General features: G+C 42.4%; 1 protein-coding gene across 2 annotated transcripts in view; it reads right to left on the minus strand.

Moving 5' to 3' along the window:
• Positions 1–2,378: 2,378 nt before the first annotated feature.
• The window catches only part of SYT9 (synaptotagmin 9), a 128,255-nt gene continuing 112,239 nt past the window's right edge, over positions 2,379–18,394 (minus strand). The window contains exon 7 of one of the 2 annotated variants that reach the window (XM_089521245.1): positions 2,379–2,533. In XM_089521245.1, the coding sequence (XP_089377371.1) occupies positions 2,393–2,533 (141 nt within the window). In that variant the 3' untranslated portion in view covers positions 2,379–2,392. Of the gene's footprint in view, positions 2,534–10,510; positions 13,460–18,394 lie in introns of those variants that run through there. The other variant, XM_089521247.1, reaches the window with a different exon arrangement.

Here is an 18,394-nt window from a genome sequence, read left to right on the forward strand (position 1 = left end):
AGAAATCAGACATAGCTATAATTTGTGGCCCACTGATCAGGATTCCAAACATGGTTGATATTCTGAGTTTTTCTTGGAGAATCTGCTCTGATCAAGCTTATTGAAGCCCGTGCTGGCTTCAGTGTCAATGAGATAATAATAATAATAATAATAATAATAATAATAATAATAATAATGTTTATTTATATACTGCTTTTTCTAATTAGATCAAAGTGGTGTACAACAGCAAGTACAATACATAGTCAAAATAAAACATAACAGGCCTCTCTCCCCCTCAAGATGGTGGTCAGAAGGAGGGCTCTTTGTCTTTCAGGCCAGGCCTCTCTCCCCCTCAAGATGTTGGTCGGAAGGAGGGCTTTTTCTTCTTTCAGGCAGGCAGTTGGAGCTAGCCTGCCTCTCTCCCCCCAAGATGGTGGCTGAAGGGAGGGCTTCTCTTCTTCAGGCAGGCAGTTGGAGCCTGCCTGCCTCTCCCCCCCCAAGATGGTGGCTGAAGGGAGGGCTTTTCTTCTTCAGGCAGGCAGTTGGAGCTAGCCTGCCTCTCTCCCCCCAAGATGGTGGCTGAAGGGAGGGCAAATCTATTCTGAGTTTTAGTCTAATCATCATCATCATCATCATCATCATCATCATCGTTGTTGTTGTTATATTCATTTATATCCTGTCTTTTCTCCAATAATGAGACTTATGGCAGCCTGTTGTTGTTGTTGTGTGCTTTCACATGAAGTTTTCCTGGCAAGATTTCAGAGGGAGTTTGCCTTTGCCTCATCTGAGGCTGAGTGTGTATAACTTGTTCAATGTCACCCAGTGGGTTTCCATGGTTGAGTGGGGATGCAAACTCTGGTCTCCAAAGTCATAATTCAGTGCTCAAACCATTACACTGTGCTGGCTTGCCAAGGCAGCTTACAATGTATTCAAAACAATACAGATTAAAAAGCATACAAAAACATCAACAAAAGTGTAAATATAAATGTTACTTTTAAAAAAGCAATTAATCTATAAATTAAAACTATTAAAAGCCATTAAAAGGCTTTAACCAGTGGACCCTTGGTGACTGCTTTTGGTTCCAAGAACACTCTACCTCCACCACCATGGATATCAAAATTTGTGGATGCTCAGGTCCTATTATATGCAATGGTGTAGTAAAATGGCATCCCTTATATAAAATGGTAAACAACTCAAAAGTTTACTTTTTGGAATTTCCCCCCAATATTTTTGAGTCAAGGTTGTTTGAAATAATAATAATAATAATAATAATAATAATAATAATAATACATTTTATTTATAGAGCGCTATTCCGCGATGATCATAGCGGTGTACAGTAAAAATTGTAATACAATACAAAATACAGTTAAAGGAGGGAGAAGTCTCGTCCTTCAGGCAGTCCCTGATGTTGCTGGGTCTGCCTGATCGCCCCCTCTGAGGCCAAGATGACAGTTAAGGAGGGAGGAGCTTCTTCCTTCAGGCAGTCCCTGATGTTGCTGGGTCTGCCTGATCGCTCCCTCTGAGGCCAAGGTGACAGTTAAGAAGGGAGGAGCCTCTTCCTTCAGGCAGTCCCTGATGTTGCTGGGTCTGCCTGATCGCTCCCTCTGAGGCCAAGGTGACAGTTAAAGGAGGGAGAAGTCTCGTCCTTCAGGCAGTCCCTGATGTTGCTGGGTCTGCCTGATCGCTCCCTCTGAGGCCAAGATGACAGTTAAGAAGGGAGGAGCCTCTTCCTTCAGGCAGTCCCTGATGTTGCTGGGTCTGCCTGATCGCTCCCTCTGAGGCCAAGGTGACAGTTAAAGGAGGGAGAAGTCTCGTCCTTCAGGCAGTCCCTGATGTTGCTGGGTCCGCCTGATCGCTCCCTCTGAGGCCAAGATGACAGTTGAGGAAGGAGGGACCTCTTCCTTCAGGCAGTCCCCGATGTTGCTGGGTCCGCCTGATCGCTCCCTCTGAGGCCAAGATGACAGTTGAGGAGGGAGGGGCCTCTTCCTTCAGGCAGTCCCCGATGTTGCTGGGTCCGCCTGATCGCTCCCTCTGAGGCCAAGATGACAGTTGAGGAGGGAGGGGCCTCTTCCTTCAGGCAGTCCCCGATGTTGCTGGGTCCGCCTGATCGCTCCCTCTGAGGCCAAGATGACAGTTGAGGAGGGAAGGGCCTCTTCCTTCAGGCAGTCCCCGATGTTGCTGGGTCCGCCTGATCGCTCCCTCTGAGGCCAAGATGACAGTTGAGGAGGGAGGGGCCTCTTCCTTCAGGCAGTCCCCGATGTTGCTGGGTCCACCTGATCGCTCCCTCTGAGGCCAAGATGACAGTTGAGGAGGGAGGGGCCTCTTCCTTCAGGCAGTCCCCGATGTTGCTGGGTCCGCCTGATTGCTCCCTCTGAGGCCAAGATGACAGTTGAGGAGGGAGGGGCCTCTTCCTTCAGGCAGTCCCCGATGTTGCTGGGTCCGCCTGATCACTCCCTCTGAGGCCGAGATGACAGTTGAGGAGGGAGGGGCCTCTTCCTTCAGGCAGTCCCCAATGTTGCTGGAAATCATGCAGTGCATGGATGCAGAAGGCTAGCTGTACAAACCAACACAACAGCACAGAATACCATTAAAAGCACATCACAGTGAAGGCTAAAGAGCTAGTTTGGTGTAGAGGTAAGAGGGACATTGGTGAGCTAGGTGCCAGTCCCTAATGGCCCATGAAATTCACTGAGTGATCTTGGGTCAGCCACACTATTTTGTCCTTTTCAAGCTCACAGGGTTCTTGTGAAGATAAATGGAGGAGGAAAAACCCATGTAGCTCATTAGAGGAAAGGTGATATTTAATGCAACAAATTAAGGAATGTAACAAATGAACTTTAGCCTGCTGGATGTCACTGGATGGCAATTCCCATAACATCTCATCACTGGCTATGCTGGAAAAGGCTAAAGGTCTTTGTAGGTCAAAACCATCTTGACTTATGGAACTCCAGTCTAGAAAAGACAGACTTTTGGGGGCATGAGAAATCTGGGTGAGATTCAGCCCTCTTCTCATAATTTTAAGGGAATAATTAATTGGGAGCACCAGTAGTTAAGGAAGGATAAAGTGGTTTTAGTCTCTCATTTTCTCCCATACTTAGATTCTTTCTCTCTTGTTTCTGCATCACTTAGCAATTTAAAAACAAACAAACATTGGCATGAAAATGCACGTGAACCTTTGTACTTTTATCTCATATGCATGATGGTGTAAACAGTTTTGTGTAATATAGATTATACAAGCGGTTTTCCTTAGTATAATGATGTTTTAAATATTGCACACCTACCCACCCACTACAGTGTGCAGTGCTATGTCTGGAGACTCAAACTCCATATTCTGAAGCATGTCTATTGAAGGAGAACTGTATTCCAATTTGTGTATTTGTTTTGGTAAATTTTGTCAAAATTAAAATTGAGCTAAGTTCTCCACCAACACTAATTGTGGGCCTGATACAATAAAGATTAGTGCATGAAAAGTGTGGCACTAGGCATGTTTGAATAAAAAACTACACCCAAGATGAATCTTGTTCAGTTTTTTTTAAAAAAAATCTACTTAAAGGTTTTAAAAATCTTTCTCTGTGTGTGTGTGTATGGCAGTAGAAATGTGCATTTGAAAAGGCTGGGAACAGAAGAATTATGGACATTTCATGCAGAATATGTTCTCAAAATGTCATCACCATTTCCAATATAAATGACAATAAAATGGCATTTAACAGATGACCACAACCTTTGCTGTTTATTGGGTTTTTGTGATAAGCACAAAATCTCTTGTTTTCTCTTCTCCTTTCTTTATTTCTTTCCTCTTGTAACAGAAAGAAAGTAGGCACTGAGTAATAGCTCAGGGGCAAATGGAGATAGCAAGAAGTGATTTCATCTGTTTATAATTAGATAAAGAAAAACAAACATGTACTTATGCTTTACTTACCCATCAAATGCATTATGGATTTTTGGATTCATCAAATCATAAGCTATATTTATATATCCTTGTGGAGGACCACAGCAGCAGACCCTTAAATGGCTTGTCATTTCATGGTGACATTTTGGTATACACAATTAGGAATGAACTGCAAGGATATTATGCCAATGCTAAGCTCTTGTAACATATAATATAAACAGAGATTTATCCAAAAGAGTGATAGTGTTGAGGCTGGGAATCTAAGAAAACTGACATCAATGTTAAATTCCACTGAAATCAACATCATTAAATTATAAAGTTATCAGCAATGCAATTGTGTATGAACAAAATCCAGATTTTCCAAATGTTCCCTATGGTGGTGGAGAGTTTCACCTACATTAACTGGCACTGAGATCCTTTGGCAAGTGAAAAAATCTTGCATTATAACCTGAGATTGGAAAAGTTAATTTTTTGGACTATAACTACCAATCCTTACCTGGCCACGTTGGCTGAGGAATGCTGGAAGTCATTGTCAAAACACTTAGGCCCCATTCCCACTTGGCAGATAAAACAGCTTATATTGGTGCGATTCTGACTCGGATTATTTTCCGAGTCTAATTTGAATTTTTTCTATCGTTTCCCTTAGGAAAGGGGGAAAATTACCTCGATTTATTTAGACCCTGTTTTCATTCCCATTTATTTTAAATTGCTGTATTTTAAAGCGGAGTAATTTGCTCCCCGTTCCCATTTGTGTCTGCAAGCTGTCAATCAAGCGCGTAGGCTTCAGACATCACAAGTGTCATCACCAGATTCGAAACACTTTGACATGGTTTATTTTGCTCCCCGTTCCCATTTCTGTTTGTTTGTTGTTGTTTTTTGGGGACAGCCAATGAATAGCAGCTGCATCTGAAGCTCTTCTGTGTCTCCCCAAATTCCCTTTAGGAATGAGAGGAGCCTCTATTCCCCCCTCAGATCCCTGGGCGTCCAGGCTCTTCTATGTCTCCCCAGATTTCCTTTGGGAAAGAGAGAAGAGGAGCCTCTATCCCCCCTCAGATCCCTGGGTATCCAGGCTCTTCTGTGTCTCCCCAGATTCCATTTGGGAAAGAGAGAAGAGGAGCCTCTATCCCCCCTCAGATCCCTGGGTATCCAGGCTCTTCTGTGTCTCCCCAGATTCCATTTGGGAAAGAGAGAAGAGGAGCCTCTATCCCACCTCAGATCCCTGGGTGTCCAGGCTCTTCTGTGTCTCCCCAGATTTCCTTTGGGAAAGAGAGAAGAGGAGCCTCTATCCCCCCTCAGAACCCTGGACGCCCAGGCTCTTTTGTGTCTCCCCAGATTCCCTTTAGGAAAGAGAGAAGAGGAGCCTCTGATCACGCCAAATCACTTTGCCTCCCCCACTGCTCCCTGGGCTGTCTGGGGGGGCGATCAAGCAGGCATGTACTGCAAAGCCCATCTGCTGCTCAGGCGCTCAGGTAGAGGCAAGAAAAGAAAAAAAGGAAAATGAAAAATAATAGTTTAAAATGGTGTTCAATGGCTCTCCTCACACATCGGTCTATTAATGTGAAGCGGGGGGGGGGGGGTTGCAGGGGGAGTAATGTATTTATTGCGTTTGGAGCTCAATGTAGTGTGATCGCCTTACCCTGCTTCCCAATCCACTGGGGGAAAGGCTATGTGAATGGAAGAAAATGGCGCTGGCGATGCAGAAAGAGAACAAGGAGGGTGATACCCCCAGGCCAGCCCCTTGAGTGCTGCTCCTCCCATCTCCAGGTTCCTGAATCAGACACCCTTTCGTTCCCATTCATTTGCCCCGAATCAGACTCCGGAGGCACAGGAAAACTCACTGAAAACCCACTATTTTTTTAAACTGGTTTATTGACCTAAAATTAATATTTTTCAGGATAATTCGATTCAGATTTGAATGGGGGTCAAATGTGCACTCTAATGGAAACAATGCACCCGTGATTTGCATTCTGATCCACGTTATAGGCCAGTGGGAATGGGGCCTTACTTTTTCCAAGCTTCGAATGATTTTACTACAGAGTTTGAATGGGCTTTCTTCACCTGCCAAGACTACTGTAGTCACATCTATGAAAAGACAATGCATCTAAGGAAATAGACTGAAGCCTATGAAAGATCATGCTGCAAATTTATTTCTTTTAGTTAGTCTCAAAGGTGCTACAAGATCTTTCCACGTACTGTGAAAAGACAGTTTATCATGTACAGTTACATGCATTGAAAGTAGCAGGGAAGCCTATATAGAGGGAAGCTCCATACAGACGGCACAAAACATACTAGAGGAAATCCTGTTGGTGTCTTCTGCATGTGTAAATCTTCTACTGTTTCATCCTTTTATGTGAGGATGAATAATGATGATAGTTTACTCTAACACCGCAGACTCAGGTCTGACTCAAGTAGCTTCAATGACTCCACTTATCAAGAAATGACTCAACTCGTAACTTGTATATTTTTAGTGACTGATTTGCTGGCCAACTTCATCCTGAAACGTTACAGAGGGAAAATAGTTTTCTTTCATTGAACAACATTTCCATCTCATTGTTTTTTTTTTTGTTTTTTTTTTTTTTGCCTACTAATCATGTGATGGGACTGGTACTTTACATTTGCTGTACAGGAACATCACACTTCCTGTAGATCCCTTCCTCAAGCCCATTGACTAACACATTTGCTGTTCCCCTCCAAGAAATGTACACCATGCTATGGGGGCAAGTCTTGACTACTGCTCCTAGGAAAAAGATCAGAAGGCTCCTCTGAAGTGCAGCAGGAACAGTTTGCATTTTTCTAAAAGGCAATCTTGATAAATTGACTATCTTTTTTTTTTTTTACCTTTGTGCACTTTTTCTTGATTTTCTGGTTATTGAAACTCCACTCCTACCCCCCAAATCACCATATCCATTTTTCTCAGTTAAAGTTGGCTTCCAAACTTGAGTTTCGATTTGAGACTTGATTTGAAAGTATCTTGCAAAGGCCTGAGACTCGACTTGAGACTTGAAGATAGAGACTTGAGACTTGACCTGAGACTTAAAAGTAAAAGATTTGAATACATCACTGTTTTTTTTCCCTACTGAGGGGGAATACAAATGTTCCTCCCAAGTATTCCTCCCAGTATTTTAATGTCATCAAGGGATGTGAAGGAAAAAATGGAAAAAGTAGAATTTTTCTTTACACAAAACTCTTATTTTCTGAATACAAAGCAGTTTCTTTGCATGGAACTACCCCCATGTATTTCTTCACAGAATAATTCTTCTACAACACTTTCTGATACTTGACTACAGGGAGAAAATTTTGCAAAAATTTCCTAGCTGTCAGAAAACTGGTTCTTTGATCTGGGAATCAATAATTATGAATATTCTTTTCATCCCTAGTAAAAGTTTCCATACTAAAGCAATTACACATTTTTTTTCAATTGTGGAAAATCTCCATCTAGTTCAGTGTTTGAGAAATGGAGTTCCACATCTGATGGCATGTCCCATGCACCTACATGGCACATGAAACTAAAGATGCATGTTCAGTTGTATATTTGGCTGCACCTCCAGGTGCGTATCCAATTCTCCCACTTTGCCATTCAACATAAGACTACCATAATGTGTGGTTTAGTGGTTTGAATGTTAGACTATGATTCTGGACAACAAGGTTTGAATCCCTACTTGGCCATGAAGCCACCAGGTAACCCTGGGTAAGTCACATTCTCTCAGCCTCAGAGGATGGCAATGGCAAACCCCCTTGATAGGCTTGCCTTAGGGTCACCATGGTCAGAAATGACTTTGAAGGCACAGAACAACAACAACAACAACAACAACAACAACAACAACAACAACAGTGACGCATAATCAATGTGTAACTCCATATACATACCATGCCACCATGAATAGGATATTGGCCACTGTCTTTATGTTTAGAGTGGTTCTGAATTAAAATCATAGAATCATAGAAGCACAGTCAGCTTCAGGCAGGAACACCGGGGGGGGGGGAGGGATGTTTCCACTCCCCCATCACTGAGTGAGGAAGCGACAATTAGAAGTGGAATGCTCTTGCAAGTCATTGTTGCAGTCTTACTTGCTGTTGGAAGGGGCTGGAAACATCCTCCTCCTTGTGCTGAGCAGACCTCCTTTGCCCAATCAGGCAACTGGTGCTTAAGGTGGGATGGAAGCAGGCCAGAAGATATTACTTAGCTACACAGACATAGTAGATGAGCTAGCACTCCAGTGTATGTCTTATAATTTAGTCTCTGCGGCCTAGTTCTGGGCACATTTACTCAGAAGTAAGTCTGCATATGATGTCAGCATTAGTCTCACTGGGTTTAATGCAGTAAACTGGTGAGCAAAAGAAATTAGTTAATTTTTCCTTCCATGTGCAATCATAATCTACGTGAGCAGCACATACCAATTTTGCTGAATGACATGTCAAACACTGGCAGTTAGAAAGTCAGTCTTACTTATTTAAACAAGAAAATTATACTCTTGTCACTCTGAAAAATTGCATTAAAATGTGGAATGTAGTGGTTGGGTAAACTAGATCACAACACTGCCCTTAAATTGCTCAGTGGTGCTTAAGGACAAATTTGCAAGACACTTTGCAGAAAACATTGCTTGTATTAGCTCTGACTTGGGTACTGTAATTGAGACAGGGGCAGTGCAATCTTGGCATCTGCTTGTCCTATATTATTGGATGCATTTCACTTTGTGGAATCTGAGAATGTGGACAGGATCCTTGACGAGATGGGAGCCACCACTGGATCCTTGCTCTTTCTGGATTCTGAAAACAGCTAGAGGGAGACTGGCCAAAAGGGTAAGGGGAGTGTTTAATACCATCCACCCTGCCTAAAAGAGGCTGTCGTGAGGCTGTTCCTAAACAAGGCTTTCCTGCACCCCACCATTATGAATAGTTATTGGCTGGTCTCTAAAATTGTTTTTGGGTAAGGTTCTGGAGTGTATGGTGATCTCCCAGCTCCAGTACTGGATGAAATGGATTACCTAGATTTCAGTTTGGCTACAAGCCTGGTTATGGGATGGATACAGCTATGGTTACCTTGGTGGATGACCTACGGAGCAAAATGGATAAGGGGAGTGTCCCCCTGTTGGTTAGGCTGTACCTGTCAGTGGCTTTTGATACCATTGATAATTGTATCCTTCAGGGCTGCCTTTATGGGATGGAATATGGGGGCACTGTTATGCAGTGGTTCTGGAGGGTCAAACTCAGAAGGTGGTGTTGGGGGACTCCTGTTCAATGCCCTGGCCATAGACCTGTGGAGTGTCCCTTAGGGTTCTGTTTTGTCCCCCATGCCATTTAACATCTACATGTAAACACTTGGAGAGGTCACCTGGAATTTTGGGGTGCAGTGTCACCAATATTCTGAAGTCCCCCAACTCTACTCTCCTTCCTGCCTGATTCCATGGAAGCTGTCTTGATATTGGACCAATTCTGTTTGTCAGAAATGGAATGGATGAGGGCAAACAAAAATTTAATTCACACAAGACAGACATGCTCCTGATTAGTCGAAAGGCAGATCACGGAATAGTTACACTCTCCACTGAAATCTTAGGCTTGCAGCTTGAGTGTGCTCCTGGTCTCAACTCTGAGCAGTGTCCAGGAGCACATTTGCACAGCTAAAACTAGTGTACCAGTTGCACCCATTCCTTGGGACATCAGATCTGGCAATGGTGACACATGCCTTTTCAGAAACTTCAGTAGCCAGTATGCTGACTGGGGTCAGCTATAGGGAGCATATTACTCCTTTGATAAAATAGCTTCACTGGCTACCGGTTCTTTTCTTGGCACAATTCAAAGTGTTGGCCATGAACTATAAAGCCCTATATGGCTTAGGTCCAGACTGTCTGAAAGACCATATGTCCCTATGCAAACCTGCCAGCATCCTAAGGTCTACAGGAAAAGGCTTTATCTTGATTCCACCACCATAGGCTCATTTAGTGAGGACATCAGAAAGAGCCTTCTCAATGGTTTTCCCCACCTTCCAGAATTACCTTATGAAAAAATCTATACTAGCCCCCTCCTTGCTTTCCTTTTGCTTGAAGGCAAAGGGCCTTTTGTTTAAGCAGGTTTTTAATGTGTAAGCATGGAAGCTTCTTACTGGAATGTTTTATCTTTTAAAACTTTTTTATGTCTTCTAAATGATCGTACTGTTTTATGTGGCGATTTTAATTGGTTTTACAATTTTATTGTGAAGGTTTTTTTGTAACTAATTCTCTAGGAGAAAGGAGGCATACAAATGAAAGAATGAATGAATAAAACAAACTAACTTACAAAAAAACAAACATAGTTTAACTGTAGAAATAGATTTTTATCCTGCAAATTTTCATTCCAATAGGTAACCCAAATAATGCATTTGCAACATTGTTCTCTCCTAGTTTGCATAAGACACTTATTTTTTATACTTCCAGCATTAATTAATGTCTTTGCATCAAATAAAATTACCTCACAGGTTGCAGTCAGAGAACATGGAATTAAAACACTTTTAAAGCACTGAATGTAAGCTCTTCAAATATTAACACTGACTTTAATATATAAATACAAAATACTGTAGGCATAAATTACAATGGCACACTTTCTTACGTATTTTATTAAGAACAAAGTTAATTCATACAGATGAGATCTATATAAATAAAACCACAGTACATTTTACCTTTATTTATAAGAATATTATACTTTTATAAAATTAAGAAATGTTAAGATTGTTTCATCCCTCAAACTGTTAACTGCAAATGAATCATGCATCACCTCTATTAAGCAAGGGGGAGGGAGTCCACCGAACGGACAAAATCCTGACAAAGATGTGGCTTTACATTCCAAAATTTGACATTGAACATAGATGTACAAGGACTACTTGTTGATGAACAAATATTAAAGTATAATACAATGTTTGTGTTATAAAAACAAAGTCATATATTATCCAACTAACACAAGTATCTCTTTACATAACTTTTGTGATGAGCATTAAATATATAAAAAATAGAAAAATGAAGGGGATGGCTATCTAGCATGCAACAGAATAAGACATTCCAGTTTGAAAGATGATTCCTCATGAGTACAGATTACCATGTACCAAGTTATGCGCATTTATGTCATGATGTGCTTTAGCCACTTGGGTAAGCTAATTGTGTTATCATCCTCCCATCTTTTTATCACTCCCTGGGCCCTTTCACACTACACAGTTACAGAGCATTGATGTCTCTAACTGCCATGGCAACATCCTGTGGGATCCTGGGATTTGCAGTTTAGGAAGGGGATACAGTTTGGATCCAGAGCCCCCTTAGATAACAAAACTAGGGATGCTCAAATCAATATTTAACATTTAAAATTACCTGGGCAACAAGGTCTGGGCACCAAATGGGGCTGCCTGCCTGGGCGGGACGGCCCAGTTGCCGCTGGGGGAAGCCCCGCAGAGGGAGAGAGGCCTCTTCCGGCTTGAGCAGCCCCCAGAAGCCTCAGCGGGGGCCGCTCGAGCCGTGATTGGCTTGGAAAAGGGAGGGAAGGCGGTACTTCTGTCCACGCTGCTGGGACTACAGGTCCCAGTGGCCTCTGTGGGTGGTGCCCACTGATTGGGCGGCGTCATCCACAGGCGCCGCCTGGGATTGGAGGGAGGCCGGGAGGCGGGCCTTGCTGCTCCATGCCGGCCTCCCATTGGCCAACTGGCCTACAAAAGGCCACGAGGCATCGGTGGACGGCGCCATTGCTGCTTGGCTCACCCACCCACCCTCCCTCTGTGGGTTTGGGTTGTTGTCACAACTTTGGGTGGTGGTTGCATAGGTCTTGGATCTGGTGGGCTTGGTTTCCAGGGCTGCATAGCGCTGGATCGGGAGTCCATCTGGACACGGGGGGTGCTGCGAGCAATGTGGTGTTGCCATTGCGGGGGCATCACCAGCAGTGTCCCCCATTGGCAAGCGATAGTTATGCGATGATGCGCAGTTACGGAATTGCGATCAGTCGCTTGAGCGATCGATGGAGTGTGAGCGATAACCCATAATCTCTTGCCATCCCGAAAATTGGCCGTGACCAAGCACTTTGGTTCATCCACTCAGTACTGGACTGATGGATGACAGATCCAGACCTCATGCATTGGAGCCAACCCTACATTTGCGTTGGCTTGGTCCTCTGTTATGTTAATAAAGTTGTGGCCTTTACCTCCAACAGGCTGTGGTTTCTTTGTGTCCACGGTGGCGTCCCTCTTAGGCAAGAAGGCATTCTTCATGCAGATTTCCCCATGTTCCCATCATGAAGGCTCTGCCAAAATGTAAATCCATTCCTGATTCTGTTTCTGACCTTCTCAGCCTTTCTTTCCATCACAAATCCTCTGCCAGATTTTAAACCCCTTTGCACTGATCCATCTCAGGGAGAGGCAGCAGAAGAAGGGGGCATGGAGGTATATTGAGAGGAAAAGGGTTTAAATTCTGGTAGAGGCTTCTTGTGAGAAATTGGGAAACCGAGTGTAATTTCTGACAGAGGCTTCCTTGTGAGAAAGTGGGAAATGGAGTAAGGCAGCTTAAATTCTGGCAGAGGCTTCCTTGTGAGATGGTGGGAAATGGAGTGAGGCCAGGGTTTAAATGTTGGCAGCAGTTTTGTGATGTGTAGGTGAGTACAGAGACTAAGGAAGACGTTTACGTTCTGACTGTGGCTTTGTGGTGGGATTGACCTCTATAGGGGAGGGAGGCACTGACTGGTCCAGGTCTTGCCTCAGCATCCACTAGTGCCCTGGGACCACTTCTTAGTTTGGCCATCACAGGTTAACAAAATTAAATGTCTCTTCATTTCAACCCGTGATTGTTTAAATCCACAGATATCGAACCCACAGATACCGAGGGCTCACTGTATTTAGACTTCTCAGCCAGAGAGGACAAGTCCTTAACAAACTAAACATCCCATGATTCTGTAGAATGTACCCATGGCAATTAAAGTGGAATCATAGTGCTATTGCTGTTTTATGTGAATGGATCTCCTCAGGTTTTTGAAGTGTGGAAGGGGAGTGCTATTCTCCAGGGGCCCTTTCACTGCATACTATGAGTCCACATTAACCGCCATGGCAATATCCTATGAAATCCTTGGGTTTGCAGTTTGGTAAGCCACTAGAGCTCTCTGGTTGAGAATTCTAAATATCCCTTCCTAAACTACAGATCCCAGGATTCCATAGGATAGAACCATGGTGGTTTATGTCACATCATTGTGCTGTTGTTGTGTAGTGTGAAAGGGCCCCAGGTCCCTTGGCAAGATGATTAATACCACCTGTTTGCCAAATGGGAACATACAAACTTTAGATGTTTTCACCTAATAAACAGTCACCTGTATTCATTGTGTATTGGCTGAAGGAAAACAAAAATAGCAAAACAAGCAAACAAACAAACAAACAAACCCCAAACCAGTTCATCTTCAATACATGCCTGGTCTGTATCGAATTTGTTAGCTTATTTAGCAGTGGAGGTGTGCATCCGTGTTCTCATCCTTCCTGAGTGTAGTCCCATCACAGTCATTTGGATTTATATAGTTTATGTTCCTTCATGGAGATGGAGGTCCTTTGAGAGAACTGCAGGACCCTGGCATGCTTCCAGCTGTAGTTCCTTGCCCAACCCACTGCATTAGAAATCACCTTTTAATGCAATGCTTAAAGATACATGGCTCATGGAATGCATAGTTCCATTTACATCACATGTAATTTATAACATTTTTAGAGGAGGGATGGGATTATTCTGAAGCACAATTATGAGCCATTAATAGTAGAAACCAAAGTAAAACAAACATTAGTAACTCATTTTGGGGCTAAGAATGACTGTTGTGGTTTTCACTGAATGGGCTATTTTATAAAAATAGGTCATTAACAGAATTTTTTTGTCAGTATCATTATTTTCCAGTTTTAGTCTGAGGTACAGTCATTTTATAGTATAGTGCTCATGAAAGAATTAGAATATTCCAGCCTGTTTGTACCAAATTTAAATTATATAATGTTTTAACTTTTCTCCCTTCTTTCTTTACCATATTAATTTTACTAATACCTTTAAAGAACTGTACTTTTAAGTTGTATTGAACAGGAACGTAACTCCAAAATGAGTACTCCAGAGATTCCATTAGCCTATTTTTGGTTTCCTCCAACTTTGACTGATTTGTTGTTTCTCTCTACTAGCCAATATTTCCCAAGTACTGATATAATCTTTAGTATTTTTAATGAGTGCTCAACAATGGTGTGATTGCACTTTTAAATGAATTGCAAAGTCATATTTTATGGCTAGTCCTTACAAACTAAAAAGAAAAAAAGAAAAAGAAAAAGAAAAGAAAACTGATCTCATGCCTTTTGGTCACTGTACTTGTCCATCTCTGGTAAAATGTAGAATATTATCGAAGGAGATTGAGGTACAGTTATGAATTTAAATTTTAAATTTAAATATGAAGACAACATTGACAACCACAAAGGTCTCTTGATATCATGGCATTCACTAGATCAGCCTTCCCGTAATCCAGACCTTAGTTAATGGCAGCTCTGCTTCACCACATCTCAATGGCACCAGGTTGGGCCAGGTGGTCAATACAGTTATAGTAATATAGGGCAACTGAACTGTTAAAGCACCCCTCATGCCATCCTGTTGTACAATGTGAAGAACATGCAGATCTATGATTTAACCTGAGTTTGTATGATGCTTAATGAAACTGGAAGAATGCTGTGGACTATATCATACCCGAGACAAATGCACATAATGGGACTCATTGGCCAGGTTTAAAACTAACAGATAAACAATGCTTGACTTCTGCTAAAGGGCTTCTTGTTTACATTCTGCTTCCTTTCTTTGTACAGTGACACATTCCTGCACTTTCTGCTGGTCATTTGCACTGATGTCCCAAATGAACAAATTGCATATGCTCTCTTGCTTGTTCCTATACTTTTCTTGAACTTCCTGGTTATGCAAACCACAATTTGTATCCAAGTCAAAAATGGAAACCTAGTTGAACTCTGGTTTCCAGTTCTGGCTTGGAGCCAGTTTAGGCTTATGCTTATCTGGTTTGCACATTAGGAAGAGGAGGAATGAGGAGAGACAAACGCCTGCTCATATGTTACATCTGAAACAAGCCTTTCTAAATAAAGTTCCTAACCTAAAAGCATACCAGGCCATTCTCAATTTCCCACTAAAAATAACATCAAAAGCTAGTTTAGTCCAAACATCAGCCTATGTACCTGATTGGTAGTTACTCCCCTAATTTGTATGTGTGTGTGAAGCTTCCACTTCATGAAAATGTATTAACGTTCTTACAGTGTAAACAGAAACCTGGATAGTCCTCACAATATGGCTATGGTGGCAGAGGGGGGGGGGGTTGTGTATCTCCCACATAATAAAAAAGAACACAGTAAAACTTCTAGGCCCACCTGAGCCCTGCATCAGGGGGAGAGGCGAATCCAATCTTTTCTTGCTTCAGAGAAATCAATGGACCCTCTATAGCTTCTCGCACCTTTCTAGTTTGAAACCACAGCTATGATTACTGCCCCTGGTTGTCATTTCCAGCTTTGGCAAAAAACCCTAGACCTGCTTATGTGGTGTGTCATTATTTTCAGTATTTTGTTTTAAATGAGAGTGATGACTCTGAAAGTAAATACCACTATAAAATGAAATAGTGTGTGACACAGTATGTAGATACTGGTATTGGCTTATTATTTAACAATACTAGCAAAACTCTTATCAGTATGTTCTCTTTTATGAACTCAGTATCACGTTCCCTCAGTATAAATATCAGCATGCAGACCTATGCTACCATGAACCATATACCCTCCCCACAACTTACCAATAAGCTCCTAAAACCATCCCACATGGCCATTTCCTGTTTCAAAGAGCAGACATGTTTGGAGAAGCATCTGGCCACATAACGATATTCAGACATAACATGATTTACTGTAATGTTGAGTCTCCTGGGGGACCCCAGAGGAAGTCAGTTCTGATGTCACCATTTCATATCTGGCTGTGAGATATGTAGCCAGGTGCTTCTCTGAACCTGCCTGCTTGCCAAGAAACACAGAGTGAACATGCAGAGCATTGTCAGGGTTTTATCAGTAGGTGGTGGTGGGGCTTTGGGTGCAGCACAGGGAGGAAGAAAATACCAACCACCACAGTGCCTGAAAAAGGATGTTCCTAACAGAATTTCAGCCACTATATCCTGTGCATTTCGGAGGGGTAACTAACAGAAAGCCAGGTCAGAAACCTTTTTCTGTTATAAGCTGAATTGCTTTGGTGATTTTCTGTTGAGGGCTGCATACTGCTGGTGGGACACCTGCTTTATAATCTTTCTGACACCCTATTTTCTCTTTCTGCCTCTCTTTTTCTCTCTGTCTTTCCTCTTTTTTTCCCTTGACCAGTGGGCTGTGCATATGGAGGGGAGCACTGCTCTTGAGTGTCAGAGATTGCTGAGGGCTGTTAAAATTAGGCTGATAGCTACTTGAGGTTTTTGGACTAAAGGTCCCTATCTTTATTGAAATGAATGACTAAATTAGCAATTGCAGTAGCAGCATAATAAAAATGGAGGACAAGACAGGAACAAAATGGAAACCAGTACAATTCTTTCCAATCCTTCTATTTAATTTCCATCAGGGTCTTGCCTAAGTACAGAAAGTCAGAGGAGATTCCAGCATGACAGAATGAGGAGACTGTCACAATGGCTCCATGCTTACCTATACCAGAACTCTTTTCAACTGTATTTGAGGAGTATAGATATTAAAAATAAATGTGCTTTACTAACTGAAGCCAAAAACTTTTAAGCAACCCAGAATGCTGAAGGCTTGAATTTGGGCATGTGTTCTAACTGCACATTCTATGTGGTTGAAGAATTTTCTGGAAATGTTTGAGGAGACAGGAGTCCAAACCAGGAGGTCCTGCATTTATTTGAACATGACAACTTTACTGGATGTATATATTAAAACTCACAGTGACTGAAAACACAGGATCTCTCTTGATCTTAAGTTTGATATCCAAGATAAGAAAAGCTCCACGATTCTAATAAATGTGTAACTCTCATAATTTCAGGTACAATTGTACATTCACCTATGTAGTAGCAAGTCCAAATGAACACAAGGGAGCTCGTTTCCAATTAGATACATGTAAGACTGCACTGTAAACTATAACTTTGTCATATAGAAGTGGGAGTGAGAGAAGGGTAGGAAGTCAGAAGCCTGCATCTCATCTGACCATATGGAGAGGCAACATACAGAAACTATAATTGAAAAAGTATCTTTGACTTACATTTACGTTCAAAATACTGCATCACACATTCAAGAAACCAAGGAACCATCCTAAAAGTGCTCATAATATTTTTCATTTGTAATGTCTTGCCATGCCGTACTATCCTGTTTGCAATCATATTTCTTTTTCAGTTGAGAAATTAGTAAAGAAAAACTTAGATGAAGGTATTCCATTGGTTCCAGTTCTCACATGGTCATCTTTCCTGCAAGCTTATTCTCATCATTTCTGCAATTATTTCCTCAAATGCCATAAGATTTTAAAGGAAAAGCATCAGTTTCTGTGTAGCTCAAACCAGTATTACAACTTTTATTTGTAACATTCAGTAACTAATTACATTTTATACCAAATACCATGGCTGTTACTAAATCTTTTCTCTATACTAAGTATTATCTATATTAGGGTTAAATTGGGATGGGCAAGATCAGGTCTGGGGGCCTGCCTTCCCTTCCATGATACACAGATTATTAAAATTGCTTCTCAAATGAAAAAGAAACCCAAAGCAGAAATGGCTGGAAGATCACAGCTTTTTTTTTTTTTTTTAAATAGTACTGAGTTCTTGCAGTCAGAGATGTAGGTACAATGATTCAGTGACAATGGCATGGCTTCATCTCCCAATGTTACAGCTCCCCAACGCTACCTTTTAAGCCATGCTACCCTCACAGGGGCATTTTTGAGATGCTGGAGAGTGGGGCAGTGAGTGATGACATGCTCAGCCCTCTCTTGGTAGCGGGAAATCATGCAACAGGACTGTCACAGCATGTCCTGCTATCAAGAGAAGGCTGAGCACATAATCACTCATTGTTTTGTTCTCAAGTGCCTCAGAAATTCCTCTGGGGGGCTGCATGGCTCAAAAGGTAATTTTTAGTGGGTACTTTCTGTCATTGTGAAGATGTAGCAACTGTAAAACTGAATTCATGTACAGTCCATCCTTGCCTTACGCGGGGGATCCGTTCCGGACCCCACCGCGTAAGGCGAATTCCGCCTATGCTCGAGCCCCATTGGAAACAATGGGGCTCGTGCACGGCGGCGTGGCGGCGCGGGAGTGTGCGGGGCGCAACGGGAGCACACGCCCATTCAATTGAATGGGACGTGCCACCCCTTCCGCCCCACGCGCGCCCCGCGGCTTAAGCGCGTATGCTCAAGGCCGCGTATGCTCAAGGCCGCGTATGGCGCGCCCGCGTATGGCGCAGGCGCGCTGTAATTATGATACTGCAAATAGGGCTTGTTAATTACTGAACAGGATGCTAGACTATTATTCATTCATTCATTCATTCCTGGAGGGTTAATGGGAGAA

The sequence above is a fragment of the Sceloporus occidentalis genome, unplaced genomic scaffold (assembly GCF_023333645.1).
Source record: "Sceloporus occidentalis isolate IW3139 unplaced genomic scaffold, rSceOcc1.0.p SCAF_4, whole genome shotgun sequence".
Classification (NCBI taxonomy): domain Eukaryota; kingdom Metazoa; phylum Chordata; class Lepidosauria; order Squamata; family Phrynosomatidae; genus Sceloporus; species Sceloporus occidentalis.